We start from the raw sequence: 16,044 nt of genomic DNA on the forward strand, positions 1-16,044 counted from the left end.
CTCGGGCTCCTGCTAGGAGCCCCTTCCCTGCCATGCTCCACTTGCACGGCTTTCCAGCCTCCCTCCGCAGCGCACCCGTTACTTTCACCCACTTTTCCTGCGGCCGTACCCCCAAACCCGCTCCGAACTCCTCCCTCCGCATCCCCCCGCGGCCCTGCCGCCCCTCCCCGGGCTCCCTCCGCGGCCGCGGAGCGTGCGCGCAGTGCGGGCGGCCTGGGCAGGTGGGGCGGAGAGCGGAGCGGAGAGCAGGAGGAGGAGGAGGAGGAGGAGGAGGAGGAGGAGAGGAAGGAGGAGGAGGAGGCGGAGGAGGGGGGCCGGCCCGCCCGCAGCCGCCGCCGCCGCCAGCGCCGCCATGATGCTTGTTTGCTTTCAATGAGTGTGAGGAGGAGGCGGGGGGGAGCCGCTCTCCCGTCCGGCCCGCGGCAGGAAACAAAGAGCCAGGCAGGCGGCGGAGCGAGGGCGGCGGGGGGACGGGGATGCTGCAGCCACAGGTAGGGGCGGCCCCGGCGCCCGGCCCGGAGCGGGGGGCTCTGCCCGGGGGGGTGGGGGGGGGCAGCGCTGCGGGAGGAGTGCGCTGAGGGGGAACCGGCGGTAGCACGGCCAGGGGGGACCCCTGGGCTCGGCGGGGAGACGCCCCCGCGCCGCGACGTTCGGGGGTGTCAGGGGGGCCGGAGGCCCCTCTGGACGTGGGGGGGGGGGGGGGGGCCGTCCGGGGGGGGTGTGCTGGGCCTGGGCAGTCGCTGCTGCGAGGACGCCCGGAGGAGTCTCCGCGGCCGGGGAGGCGGCGGGGAACGGCGGCTTTCGAAGCGGGGGCGGCGGGGAGGGGGCTCCGCACGCCCGGGCCGAGCCCCGCGAGCGCCCACCGGCGAGCGGGAGGCAGGGAAGGAGACTGGGAGGGAGCCGGGCCGGGCGGCGCCGCGCAGGAGCCCGGCTGTGTTTGCATCGAGAGGCAATTAAGAGAAATTAGTATAATGGCATCTGGAAGCCTGAAGTTGTTTTTTTTTTGTTTTTGTTGTTGTTGTTATTATTATTGGTGCTGGTAGGTTTTGTTGTTTTCGTTGCCTTTTTTTTTCCCTCACCGTGCAATTGAGTTTAAAATAATTTAACAAAAGGCCGAGGGAAATGACATCAATCGGGGGAACTGCCCGTCCACCTTCCACGCACGGCGCCCCGCGCCGCTGCCTCCCCGGAGGCCGATCCGCCTGGCTGGGCGCGCACCGAGGGGCGGCAGCGCTGCCTGTCAGCGGAGCGCTTCGCCTGCTCCGGAAGGAGCCGCGGCAGCCGCCCGCCCTCCGTCCCTCCCCGCCCCGCCGGCAGCGGGAGCCGCGGCCGCGCTGGCGCCGGGGCCGGAGCGCCGCTCGCTCGTTCCGGCGGAGGGAGCGGCGGGGCGGGCGGGGGCCCTGAGTGGCAGCGGCGGCGGCCAATGCGGGGCCGCGGGGGCCCTGAGTGACAGCGGCAGCGGCCAATGGGGAGGCGCGGGGGGCGGGCGCGCGCGGCCGCGGGACAGGCGCATGCAGGGATAAACAGAGGGAATTGGGGCGGGGGGTGGCGGCGCCGGGGCTGCGATCGGGATGGCGGCGGCCCCGCCGTCGGTCCGTAACCGGGCGGGGCCCGAGCGGGGTCGCCTCCTTGCCTGGGGCACGGGGAATGAGCGCCTGGGCTGCCCGCCGAACCGCATCGTGCGGGGGAGCGGGCGGTGGGCAGCTCCCGCACCCCCCCGGTCCATCTTAGGGCTCACAGGACAGCATTTCCTCCTCCAGAATTTTATGGAGAGCCATAAGCCTGGGATCAGACAAGGCTTTAGAAAAGGAGATATCTAATGCACCTGTTTGTGTCTTGGTATCTATGGTGAACACGTATTTTATAAGCATTTTTTCCACAAACATTAAAAATTAGTATGAAACCTATAGGTTGTAGTCCTAGGTTGGACTTAATGATCTTAGAGGTCTTCTCTAAGCAGATTCTTTAGTGCTTTGCTTTGTGTAATATAAGAACTATATTCAAAACAAATTCAGTAAGCTAAAGGTTTTGTTGGCTTTTTTTTGTTCTGTGGGATTTTTTTGTTTTGTTTTGTTTTTTTGTTTGTTTGTTTTTTAATACAGCCATCTGTATTTCCACAAACGCATAGAAGATTGTATCACTGAAAATAGGAATTCATGGATGGGTATTTGCTTTGTAACTAGAGTTGCAGATTGCCTGTTTTTTCATTTGATTTCTGGGGTTTATTTTCATAATCTAGATTTCGGCACAGTGGGTAACTAATTCAAAATCCAAGGGATTAAGAAATACCTGTGGTATTTGTCTGGCTTAAATACAAAGATGTGCAAGTGTTGACTGGTAATTGTATTGTATCTCACATTTCTTTTCATTCTAGAGCAGGTCTCGTAATTGGGAATTTATCAACATTTCCACTGGGGTAATTTTACAGGATTATCCGCCCTCTGTTCTTCCTGCTGGTTCATCTGGACTCTGTGGAGTTTGCTGCTAGCAATGAAGCCTTCTGTGGGGGTTTATTCATGCTATTACTGAAATGGAGCCCTTCACATTTGGATTAACTCTTTGTTCACTTTTCACCTGAATCGCTTGGATCTGCCCATGTTTAAAAAGGATCCTCCCAAGCATCTCTTTTCTGTTTGCATTCTGAAGTTGAACTCTGAATACAGTCTCATGTTCAGGCTGTTTACTGTGCTTGAGTTTTAGAGAAAGAATTTAAATACAAAGATAGATGAAACTAATACTGCAGGGGCAGGTAAATATATTTGACATTTTATACATGAAGACTTGAAAACATGCTATGAAGGGTCACAAATTGAATGAGCATGGTACCTTTTCAAGATAAGGCTGTACTAGATATTAGCAAGACATTCTTTTAACCAAGTGCCATGTTTGTGATGGAAACCACTGTCTTCAAAATGGTTCCAAGACTGAGCAAACTAAAAATTCTTTCCCAACATATGAACAAAAGAATCCATATTTGAAAATGTGGCTGTATAAAAAAATGGTTCTGTTAATCTCTTGCCAAAAATCTTAAATATTAGTGCTCATAGCACACTGTGCCATGCTGTTTGGCTCACCACTGTGCCAGGAGTCCATGTGGTGAACCAGAATTCTTCATCCACTTGTGTAGTCCCTGTTGCAGAGGCCCTGGTTCTGTTTGCTAACAGACTGGTGAATTTTAAATTATTATTATCTGGTTTTGTCACATCCTTTTGGCTGTACACTTTTGTATGTGCAGTCTGAGCATTATATCCCAGTCTCAAATGGGGCCACATTAGGCAAAGATGCTACACAGAAATCTTTAGGAATGAGGATGCCTTTCAACCTTCAGAATTGAAGAGATGTACAAGAATTGACACTTATTTCTATTTACAGGAAGTATATGTAGTATTGAAAGATTACAGTTGTGTACATTGGGCTTTAAAAAGCTGCCAGTGACGTTAAAACACCACAAGAATATTCTCCACAGACACAACCACCAGATTTTTGTTCTAGTTGCATGAGGCAGAGGTTGAGCCGTGCCCAGTTGCATACAAAGTATCTGGGGTTTTCAATCCATATATTGAGGTTTTACACTACCTCCCATGTCAAAACACTGACATTACTGATTCCAGTCTAAATTTAGCCTTCTCCATGGTGTAATTTTGAAAGCTTTATGCATAAATTGCTCAAGCTGAGTCACTGCAGGGTTTCATGTGTTTTGTTCTTTCTAAAGTGTTGGTGCTTCACACTTGGAAGTGTGATTATTGTACAATAGCCTGCAAGTTTATTAGCATTGTGTTAAGTGACATAATTTATGTTCTTACATTGAAATTGGGCTGTACAAGTCCATTCAACAAGGGAGTCTTGGCATAAACTTGGGGACCTGCACTCTCAGTTTTTACATGGAGCAATTTCTGCAGCTGACATCTTTGAGAGTTTACAAATGCTTAGGCAGGTCCCAAAGAAAAAGCTGTTTAAATGCTTAACATGTACTTTTAGCTGCTAATTGCACTTCCAAGATGGTGCTTGTTTAAAAAAAAAAAAACTTCAGTTTTTCCTTTTGTAAGACTGCAACATGAATCCTTTCGTTAATGCCTTGGAGGCCTTTTTTCTAGTGTATAAATCAAGGAGGGACTAGGAGCAGTAAATATATACAGTTGTTTATTTTAGAACTAAAATACTTGCTGTTAGGATTCCAATTTATGCTACAGTGGAGATCTGCAGGAAGAGATTGATTTGACTTCAGATTTTTTTAGACTGGGAATGCTGTTAGTTGTTCTGTGGAGGCTGCCAACTCGACATTGTGATCACAGCCTGGATATTTGGATGGCTCTCTTGTGCATCTTAGTTCATGTTCCTGGTATGCAGCTTTATTCTGCAAGTGAAGGGGCTCCCTACCTGAAGACCTTCCTAAAGTTTTTGTTCCATTTTATAATACCTGTATCTCCAAAGCATCCTTTGAGTTTCCCCCTTTCTTTAGCAAGGCAGCAGTTTCAGTTGCAAGATTGGGGTTTTCCAGAACATGCTGAAACAATTTGAGTGATGGATCCTGTCATGAAGGTGCAGCATCTTGCCATGGTTAGGAGACCAGGAATATACAATAATGTCATATCCTGCATGTTACAAATAATATGCAGCTTTATTGCTTGAGCTATTTTGGAGTGTATTGATGGGTGAGATGTGGATCCTGCACATTGATCTGACTTCAATGCCTCTCCACAAAAGTATCTCTCTGCATAAATCAGTTTGCAAAGTCAGGGATCAGGAAAAAAACTTGCTTCAGAGACAGATCTTCCATGTGATTTTTGCAACAAAGGCCACGTTTAGCCAACACCTCCAAAGACAGAAGGTTTGAAACTAAACTAAAACACCAGCAGGGTTGGCTGTGCGCCATCTGATGTGTATCACCTGTCAGAGCAAGGAAATGGCTTCGTAATGGCTGAATGGAAAAAGTATTGGGGAAATTTATGCCACACTCTGACCATTAATACTTTTAAATATTGTTTTAAAGAAGTTTTAACAGTTGCTCGTCCAACAGAGGAGCTTTGTTTGACAAAGCAAAGGTCCTGTGGATTAAGAGGAATTTCAGTGCAGCATGAATCACAATTTATTTGCAGAGTACTTTCAGGAATGGGAGCTTTTAGGAACAACTAATAAGGGTGAAGAATAATTAAAACTAGTAAGGAATCCTGTTTTGATGAGGAGCATGAAAGATCCACCTCTGGAGATTTGCATGGCCAGTCATGGCAGAGGTGCTTTCTGTATAGGGAGATCACCTCATGGTTTCTTCTGATTTAGAAGGTCAGGACTTCTCTCTAGTGGCAGAATTTGGAAAGCTGCTACTTTGGTTGCTCATCATCCATGTCAGTACAAGCATTGCCAGAGTAATGCTCAAAACCAGCCAGTGATGTGGCTGAGCAATGATACTTTGTTATTTAAAAAACCCCAGCCCCCACAACCTCGAAGCCCCACTTTCTTAGCTGAGTATCATTCTTGCTTTTCAGTATTGTCTCACAAACAGCTGCATCAACACAACTGAGGGAGGTGATGCAGTGGAACATGGAGACAGGAAAGAAGTCTTGAGTTGGCCTTTTGCACAAGAGCATGGTTGTGGAAAAACATTTTTATGCTTGTTGGTTAAATTTGAAGTAAAACCAATCTGTGAATTACTTGCTTGCTGTCAGGATGTGGCTAGATGGGTAGAGCATCAACTGTGCAATGACTTCTGTAACATCCTGACCTTCACTTAGTTTAGCAGCACTAATACTAACAAGCATTTAGGTATCTTGAAATTGTGTTCTAGGAAGGCAGAGATTTTTGGATTTAGACACTGACATCTCTTGTCAAGCTCTAGTTCAGTTCTATAGCAGGAATGCTGAAAATGAGCTCATGTCCAAACTTAATTTAAAGTAGCTGAGTTCTCTTACTCCTTCATTCTATTGTAAGAGTAAGAAATAGTGTTTTGTGTGGTGACTTCTGGTTTTCCCCCATGGAACAACAGAAATCTGGTAAGCCTTCTGCAGACACATAAAGGAAAATGTGGTAAGGAACATGTTGGTGCATGTGCCAGTATTTAGAGTAGCTTACTGAGTTGGACCAAGATGAGAAATTTTGCACTAGGTCCCCTAAACAAGAATCAGTGTTTTGTATATTGTGAAGAATCATAACTAAATTGTCAAATATGATTAGATACTACCAGTGGAGTGGGAGTTGGTATTATATGAATGTTTTGGAGTGTAAAGCTATTCTCAGCTTTCTAGAGACGTTTGTAGGTGAAAGCTTTTAAGCCTTGGTCTTTCTGCCTTTATAAAACCTGAAGCTAAATGTTTTACAACACAGCTCTTCCTTTTTAAAGCTGGTCTTCTAGTTCCATCTGACTTGTACAGTACACAGTTCTGTATGCAATGCAATTTATTTAAATTCTTAAAGTAATTAGTGAACCTGACATCTCTTTAATATATTGGCTTTTCAGAATACACTAACAGAATGTGCAAAAAGCTGAATGCTGTGTAGTACTCATTAACTAGCCAATGTGGTTCCAGGGGTACCAGTTAAGGTCAGGCTTTGCTTTGCAATTTGGTTTTGTGTTAGTGTTTGTTTTGTATACAGCAGCCTTTTACTAGAGTCATAATTAGATACAATTTCTGATCATTAAGAGCTATTCTAATAATCTAGACCATGTTTGCAACACTGAGAACATTTGGACATCATATTTCTAGTGATTATATGTTGTGCAGGGGAAGGGGTGGGAATTTGAGGGGTTTTTTATCGTGGGTCTGATAGAACAGGTCTGTCTTGGAGGTCTGTTTAGAAGATGGAGGAGTCAAGGACCTCTGTCCTCAGTTGTGCCTTTTTTACTCTGACCATTTTAGATTTCTCTTCTGAACCTAAACTAGTTTTTGTAGCAGCTGAACATGAAAGTGGCAATTGCTTCTTTGCATTAGTGAAATGATGGTAAACAAGTTTTTCACACTGTGCAAGGTTTAGAGGATTACATGTACACCATTAAAACATGGAGCTGCACATTTCTTATCTGTGGGAAATTGTAATAGGCAGGGGCTGGGTCGAAAAAGTAGAAGTTGGGAAAATGACATCCTCCCCATGCCTGCCACTGCCAGCTGGAGCCAGCCAGTTTGCATTTCCATAAACAAGTAGTTATGAAGGACAAAGAAACCTTAATTAAATTTGAAATACCTGCAGGTCAAAATTTAATATGCTCTTCTTAAAAATATGAAATGACTGAGTTTTGAACTTAACAAAATTTACAGCCTGTTCTAGTCAGTGCTCTCCAGTCTAATGGAGTCTTCCTGATTTGAAGACAGCAAGTAAATCCTTTGACATTTATGGCCCAGTTTATCTGAACCAGGATGCTTTGCTTGGGTTTCAGGAGGGTTATGTTTCATTTTAGTCAGATTTGGCTAGATTAAGGAGTTTGCTGAACTTTGACAGCTTTATAGATTTTTAAAAGAATATTAAAGCATTTGTCAGCTTCTGAGTTTTCTCTAGTAGAACTTATATATGCAAATTCAAATAACTCATCTGATTAATAATATTCCAGATACACTTACATGAATTCCTGGATATTGAGTTAATCAGTATCTTGTATTTATTATTACACATGTTCACATGCATGTTCACATCCCACAGCATTATCTTAAGTCTGAAAAAGAGGAAGGGTAACTCGTGGGTTTGTATTGGCAGTCATGTAAAATTACAGTTTTAGAAGTCCTCAAAATAGGATGGAGAAGCATTACATCCCTGATGAAGCCATTAAATCTTAATATGCTAACAGCCACTAAAATGTGATCTTAGGGAGTGAAAAAGTACTTGGAATGAATCAATTGACTTCGTGTTGACTTAACAGCTTTTTTATAATTTTAATTTCTATTATTCCAACATTAAGTTATAAATTGGGTTCAAGGGATCTTGACACCTTCCCACATGTTACAGTTGAGTCTCTTGGGAGGGGGGAGTGTTTCAGGAGTTGTCCTGGTGCTGCTGCAGTTCTGCCTGTGCCCACAGCTGGTACGTGCCATCCCCTCCTCACACTAGGCAAAAGGAAATTTTTAACTTAGAGCATGTGTTCTGAAAAATTCAGGTGTTGACCTTTAGCTGATTTCCCAATCAGATTTTTCCTAGCCTTATTTTTTCAATACCAAATGCTTACAGTAAAAAAAAAAATATTACTTGAACAGCTTTTTTTGAATAAAATGCCAAGAGTGTTTGTACTAGTCCACAAATAATAGGTGTTTACACAACAGACTTGATATTTGCCTTGAAGTAGCATACTAGTAGGGAAAAAATAAATATGTGGTTTCTTGCAACACTGGTGTTTTCTTTGTATATATTCCAATAGAGGGATCTGGTTCTTGCCTACAAAGTTAAATGTAAGGTTTTATTTCAGTAGATATGCCAGTACTTAAATTTCTATTTATTCAGCCTCAGAATATTTGTGACTTTAGTTCTAATGTACTATAGTATGGATTTCTCAGTTCTGAGGCAGATATAATTATTTTGGATTTTTTTTTTTCTCTTGAGTGATGGCTCACACCTGTTTCCTGAACTTTGCTTTATCTGCTTGTGTATTGTAGCAAAATGTATTTTGCAGATATATTGCCTGTTACAATACATTTTAGAAAGTACATTCTGTATAAAATACATGTGTTAACTATGTGCAACATAAATATATATTGTATACTATATTGCAACAAAGTATGCATTATGTAGCAAGTCATGTTTCTTAGCAGAATGTGAGTATTCTTCTATATTATAGTGTATACCTGCTAGTAGTTGGGAAATACAAAACCATGGGCATATATTAAGATTTATTTAAAAAAAAACAAATGTTAGTATGTTTTGAATAAGACATTTCTAGAAATAAGATAACATGAAATTTTGAAGTCTTTGTAGACAGTGTCAGAATACAAAAAAACCATCCAATTCTCTTGTTTTGTCTTAGATAGGTGGGGTGATGTCAAATAATTTTAAATAAGGATTTAACTGAAATACATTAAATGTGCTCATAGGGCACTTGGGGTTTAGCTGGTTTGCATTGGGTATTTGTTTCCTTTCCTCGTCATGGTATCTTGCCCATGAATATTTTTCCATCAGTTTTCAGTATTGACATCACTCTCGAGTTTGTTGCCCAGGCATGGAACAGGCTGAGGATAAATTCAGTCATTGCTCAACTCATCAAGTCAAGTGTGTAAATTCTGCAGGGACTGACCTTTATCATAAACCCTGTTCAAGCTGCTGTGGCTTTTCTGTGAGGACGTGCCAGATGTTGCACCTTGTCATCCTGGCCAGGGCCAGTGTTGTTGCTTATTTGCCTGTACTTCAAGCTGAAATGTAATTAAGTTCCCATAGAAATTCATGACTTGCTGAGTAAAGCACCACCAGTGAGAGGACAGGGAAAGCAGCAAGCTTGATTCATGTTGGAAAAGCACATTTTAAACAAGGGGTGGTGAGTCTTTGAGTAGGAAAGGGCAAATCTGCAGTTTTATAGTAAAACTGAAATACAGCACTATGAAATTATCTTAAAGATTTTTTTTCCAAAGTACAGTAGTTATCTTTTAGAGGTACTTCTGTTCCCTTTGAAGAAGGTCACTGTTTGGAGTTGAAAGCAGAAATTCCTGTTAATTCTAATAAAGGTCAACAGTAGAAATTAACCCTTTCAATGCAGCATTGAACCTATACATTGCTAGACCTGCTATAGCCTTAAGTTATCTAAAATGCAATGTACTTTGCCTTCAGTTAGGATTTCAGACTTTGTTCAGTGTTACTGTTTAACTGGGTGAGGGTAGCTGGAAGCAAGGGTTTGCTTCCTGCTATGGAAGAAGAGATTTTTTGTCAGTGTGGCCAGAATTGCCATTATGGTGGTGTCCTGATTTCAACAGCTGCAGATCCACACATGCATTCCTGCTATACAGGAATAATAACACAGGAGTGCAATCTCCCTTAAATATATATTTTTTTCCTCTTCCCCCCTTAGCCAGTTTAATTCCTTCACCAGCTCCTTTGTTATCAGACAAAAGTCAATGCTGATGCAAGAGTGAAGTGGAAATACAGGGTCCTGGGGAGGAGGAAGTGCAGCAGGACCAGCTTAGTTCTGCTTCATGCATTGTAAAACCACAGTGCAAGTGGTAGAGGGTGTGGAAGATCCTAAATTAACTTTGAATTCAAAACAGACCAGTCAATTTAAGAAACATTTATATTTGTGGGGAAGGTCATTGGAACCCATTTTTAACTGAAACTTGGGATTGCATGGAAAAGAGTTTCAGGGTTAAAGGCACAAGGTTACAAAAGAATGGTCTGGGGTGAGCTTCCATTTGAGGGTTTGGAGAGAGAAAGGGGAAAAAAAGTCTTTTATATGGGCTATTGTTTTCTTATGAAATCTTTGAGCAACTTAATAAATTGCTTTCCATCCTGCTACTTTTCAGCAGTTGAGAAGTAATTTATTTGGCAAGTAATACTGCACTGAATCAACAAATGGAAAATATTGTCCAATTGTCTTGTTACTTCTTACTTTATTAGAGCTAGATTTGCATCATTCATTCACTGTTTTTAATTAAAGTAGCAAAAAGTTTGAGTAATTCTGCACTTGATCAGGTGTGGTGCTACTTTGTTTACTTTCCCCTCCTGGCTATCTCCAGATCTGCATTAGTGTGTCAGTGACGAGTAAAAGCAGGTAAAGGGGAAGGAGGGGAATTCAAAGAAGTCACTGACATGTGTTAGGAAGTTTCAGCAGCAGAGCTGTAATGCTCACATTGTGATTGTCTTCAAGGATTTCTAAAGGTACTCCCAGATTTGTAAATGGGTGTTATAGATAGTTCATAGTAACTATGGAAATAGTTATTTGGGAATAGTTGATTGGATCAGTTGAAATTACATCTGAACACTGTGTTGCTCATACTTGTTCATCATTTTCTACACAGTTTTAGAATTCAAATTTTCCTAATTGAAAGATGTGTTTTAGGGGCAAACTTGATGTCTACATCCATAGTAATGGTATAAAAGATTGTATTTGGCCTACAGGAGTTGTCCAATACGTTTAGTTTTGAAATCGAGTTAATTTATCATGGTATTGTAGAAAGCATTTCAGGAAATAAAGAAATGCTATAGTATTGGGGTGCTTAAAAAAACCCCCAAAACCTCAATCTCAAAGTATCTGCTCACCTACTTACTTTGTTTAAATCTTCCTGCTCACTATCTTCCAGGTTCACAAAAATGGCAGAAGGGTAGAACAGGAAAAAAAGCTGTCACCTTTCCTGCTCTGTCACTGAGAGCAGGCTCATTTCTCCATTTTGAAGACATTATTTATTGGTAGTTTCTATAGTCACCTGGAGCATTAACACAGTCCAGCTTCACTTTGCACATGTGCATAGCCAAGGACACTTACCATTCCAAATGTCTCATTAGGCAATGAGCTGAACTCCCTTTGTTCTTCTCCATTGAGCAGTGTATCTAAACCAGCTTGGCCTCCTGGAAGTCCTTTCTAGGCCACCAGCTCCTGCTGACACGGTGCCCTCCATGGCCCTGGTGCTGTGGCTGGGATCCTGGGCACCCCAGGATCTGGTGATGCCACTGTCCTTGTCCAGGACAGCCCCAGTGCCCGGCCTGGCTGCAGCCATGGCTGTCATCTGCAGAGACAGGCAGCAATGGGGGCAGCTCCCCCTGGGAATATTTGGCTTTGTCTGCAGTGCTCTGTTCTGAGGGGAGCCTGAGCCAGAGCTCCATCACCCACCTGCTGCAGCAGCCAGCTGTGTCAGCTCTCTGCCAGCAGGTTGCCCTCCCTTGACAAAACAATCTTCAGGTTTTTCCTTCTCTTCCTGGTCCCTGTCACCCTTCCCTGAAGGGGCTGTCAGTCCCTGCTGCCCCTCACCCAGTGCCAGTCTCTGTACAAGCAAGGGCTTAGGGCAGTGTCTGCACTGGAGGCTTGAGCTGGAATTCCTCTCACACCTGGGCCCTGTGACCTCGTGGGCCTTGGCTCAGTTTCTGTGGGGTAAGGGGTGTTCATTCGGAGTGACCCACGGTGGTAGTGGGCAGCCACACTCAGTACAGCTCTCAAGCTCTTCTGTTTTCACAGCTATTAAAATGACAATTTTAATACCCTGGTACAAGATAGTAAACTATTTCATTTGCATTCAAACGTACTTAAATGTCCTTTTAATTAAATTTATGTAGTCTGGAGCATTTTCCAGGAATCCTTGTCATATCTTTGTTATAAAGATTTTCTCCTTTACAAACTGATTTACTGTATGCAATAAGAACCTAACATTAATGGTGTTTCACCATCTGTATTGGTGTAAGTGAAAATTACAGGTGGTATAACCTCTTTTGAAAATTGCCATGATGATTGTTAAGAGCTGCAGTTATCAGTGTTTCTAAGGATGTTCAACACTGTTTTATGGGTCTTACTAAAAATTACTTTAGTCTGACAAAACTCTATCACTTAATCTGATGTTTACCTCAGCTTTTATGTTTTACTGTAGCAGCTTAGCAGGTGCTAAATTTGGATTTGGGGAGGTGGAGAAAGGAGACAGTAATAGAGACTGATTTTCTTGAACTGCTCCATGCTGTGAAGTTTTGAAATGCAATTGAAGGTGTTGTGCTTGTATTTTATGCTGTACTGTGAGATACTATCCAAAATTAGCCTTCCTGTCAGTTCCTGAGAAATGTTGAGTTCTGGGTGATAGATGAGGGTGTGCTAATGCCTGGATGTGCCTGGTGGCAGTGATGCTCTTGGGCAGCAGTAGTTCCTTCAGCCAGGAGGCTCTCAAGCATTTGCTGCTTTTTTGGCACCTGGTAATCCTAAGCAGCAGGGACTCATCCTCTGAGAAATGCAGCAGTGAGAGAAGGAAAACCTTCAAGAGCAGGAACTTTATTATAGAGAGGGAGGGTGACTTTATTGAGATGGAGTGACTGGGAGTGCAGGATCATCAGGATCCACTGTTAAAGCCCCAAATTCTTGAATCTCTAATTGTTCTAGTGTACATTAACAAAACCCACTGGAAAAGTATGTCATCCTCTTCTAGCAGTGAGCAGTGATACACTGCTGGTACCAGCAAAGCTGTTAATTAGTGCATGTGATTGAGTGTGCTCTGGGGAGCGTTCGTGTTTCTGTACTGAATGAGATTTCTGTCTTTGCTATACCTGCTTCTCAAAAAATTGGAACATATTTATTAATTCAGGGAGCAGCAGGAAGAGAAAGCAGTAAATGTCTGACTAAGGTAAATGTTTCCTGACAAGCTGGAGCATTCCAACTTGGTCTTTGTGAATTATATATAATTATATGTAGAAATTTCAGAAGAGATGCTCTGTACATTACTCTGATATATATTTTTGCATAGTTACTGCAGGAAGAAGTTAGGCTTTTACCTTTCTGGAGATTGTAATCCACTCTCCCCTCATTTAATTAGTGAAGTTTGATGAAAAAAGTGTTACACTTGGCAATTCCCACACCCTGGGTACTCAAATGCCTTCACTCTGGAAGGAGCCTCACCCAGCTGCTATTTATAATCTGATCCTTTTACCCACAATTCACTTCTTAAAGAGGAATTTCTTTTCACTGCAGAAATCTGGTTTTGGCCAGTAATGGGAGTGGGAATGGGAAGGAGGAGTGTGACTTAGTAAAAGAGCTGTTATGTTAAAGTAAGCATGTGATACCTGAAAGCTTTATTTTAATTAAGATGCATAATTATTAGAAAGTTTTTGGTGGATTTCTTTTGTTTTGTTTAACATGCAGAGTAAACATTTTTCAGTAAAATCAGTAAACAGATTATAAGTCTGGTTGATAGTCTTATTTACTAGGAATTATTCTTTGATTTTTTCTTTAATATGATGACAACATTTTTTATTTCATCACAGGAAGTGAAAAAATGAGAAAGCCTTAAAAGACTTGGTAGCAAGATGTCCTTAGAAATTTGACCAGTACAGCTGCTTGCTTATTGAGTGTATTTGGGTAGTATTACAATATTGCTGAAATGTATTTTGATGAATAATTGCATAGTATTGCTTGTAATGTGTTTTTAAGTGTTATTTCAGCCAGCATTGTTTAATTTCTCTTTTTCATATAAATAGATTTATAGCTTGTTGTTTGTTGGAGACGAATGTTTGCTTCTCTGTCATGGTGCATGATTGAGTATGGTAAAAAGAACCTAGAAAAATTATTCTTACAAAGTTACCAGGAATGATGTGAAAAAGAATGAGAAGAATGAAGTTAAATTTTGGTATTAAATACCTGGCTGAAGAAAGTGATAGAAATATTTACCTTGAGTGCAATATTTTGAGGTTGCAGAGAGTAGGGTGAAGGTTGGATTAAAACCTATCACTTTGCAGATTTAAAGAGTTGAGATGTTTTTGAAACCTTAATTCTTTTCTTGATGCTGATTTATGTGAAAAGCTGAGAATTGCAGTAAACCTGGAACTGATGGGTAATCAGTTATTAGCAAATATGTTCTCTAGGTATGAGATCCCTGTGATCATGGTCATCCTTTTTGAAGTTTCATTGTTGAAGAAACAAGAGCCTGCAGTGGGATGTGTTGGTTTTGAGGGACACAGAACATAGCCATGGAAGGTGGTGGGACACAATTTCTAGACTGCTTTGCAGATTCTGGAAAAATTTGGGGGGGGCTAGGCTGTTGTCTGCCATTCTAGGAGTATCAGAAATCTCTGTTTTTCTATTTTATAGCAGTGTTTCCTATTTAGCGACATTTGTAAATTGGCACTAGCTTTGAGAAGTATTTGGTACAAAAGCCTAGTATGAAATTTAACTGAAGTGGGAATTACCTTCTAAAGAATTCTCAGTATGTAATATCTCAGTTAATCACTTGCCTTTTGGTTTCAACAGGAATGCCCAAGGAAAAGTACGATCCACCTGATCCACGGAGGATGTACACAATTATGTCCTCAGAGGAAGCAGCCAATGGAAAGAAATCACACTGGGCAGAGTTGGAAATAAGTGGTAAGGAACTGAGGCAGGGTCCTGAGTTAAGAACTCACTGCAAGTAGCGTGGGCTTGGACAAATCTGGGGTGGAATTACCTACCTGAAGTGAGGCAGCAGAGCACAGGGATAGCTGGGGGTGTGTGGAGGGAAGAGCTTGGGCTGGGATAACACAGGGAGCTGTGGGAGGGGTAAGGTGGGGCAAGTGGGAAATCCCCATGTATAGGCAAAGTTTTCAACGTGAGGATATGGATGGGAACTCTTTGTGTTTTGAGATGATGAAGTGAGTGAGAGCATGAATTTAAGATTTAGTCTTTCAGCGAGAAGAAGGTGAAGTTGGGGTTGATCTGTAGTGGTATTTTCTTACTATAGGTAATGTAACAACAAGGTATTAGTCCATGAAGCAAAAGTTTTCTGTTTAAAAGCACTTGTAAATTTTGCTTTGTTCTTAAGATTAAAGACAAACACCAAAACCTCCACAAGCTGTGCAAGCTTTGAGATATTGTTGGATTCTTTAATCTTTTCTGAAAAATAAGGTAATGGTCAGAATTTGTAAGCATGTATGTCAACTGGTCAGCCAGTCTCTTGATTTGTAGAGTAAATCCTGAGTTTGCTACAAAAAGTCTTTAACAGGAAATTCAAGTGAACCTTTTAAGAGTGAAAAAAATTTGTGACATTTTAAACTTAGGCTGTAATTTTGTGTAGATACGGAGGTTCTTAAGCAACTGCAAAAATTGCCATGTGGGATTTAAAAATGACTGTAGAGAAATTAGAGAAGAAGAGAAATTTATAGAAGAAGGAGTAAACAAACTGTTCTTCAAATTGTGAAGAATCTTTCCATCCAGTTCGCTGAATCTGTGCCTTGCTTCCAGTACCACGTGCCTCCCCATGTGAATAGCATTCTTTACTGAAGGTTACAGATGCAGAAACCCAGTTAAATGCTGCTTCAGGAATCAGCATTATACATCAGCATTAGGCTTGGAATCCTCTTGGACATCTGCTGCTCTGCATAGGAAGTGCATTAAGTGATGGCTCTTTCCTTTCATGCCTGGTAATCTCACTATAGACTGATTCCCGCCAAGGGAGGTGCTGGAGTGGAGAGCCTGGATCAGGGATGTTGATT

General features: G+C 42.4%; 1 protein-coding gene across 3 annotated transcripts in view; it reads left to right on the forward strand.

The window, feature by feature from the left end:
• Positions 1-363: 363 nt before the first annotated feature.
• The window catches only part of CNOT6 (CCR4-NOT transcription complex subunit 6), a 32,641-nt gene continuing 16,960 nt past the window's right edge, over positions 364-16,044 (forward strand). The window contains exons 1-2 of one of the 3 annotated variants that reach the window (XM_036391477.2): positions 364-491; positions 14,828-14,941. In XM_036391477.2, coding sequence (XP_036247370.1) covers positions 14,830-14,941 — 112 coding nt within the window. In that variant the 5' untranslated portion in view covers positions 364-491; positions 14,828-14,829. Of the gene's footprint in view, positions 492-14,133; positions 14,942-16,044 lie in introns of those variants that run through there. The other 2 variants (XM_036391475.2, XM_036391476.2) reach the window with 2 other exon arrangements.

This window comes from Molothrus ater, chromosome 15 (genome assembly GCF_012460135.2).
Source record: "Molothrus ater isolate BHLD 08-10-18 breed brown headed cowbird chromosome 15, BPBGC_Mater_1.1, whole genome shotgun sequence".
Taxonomy (NCBI): Eukaryota; Metazoa; Chordata; class Aves; order Passeriformes; family Icteridae; genus Molothrus; species Molothrus ater.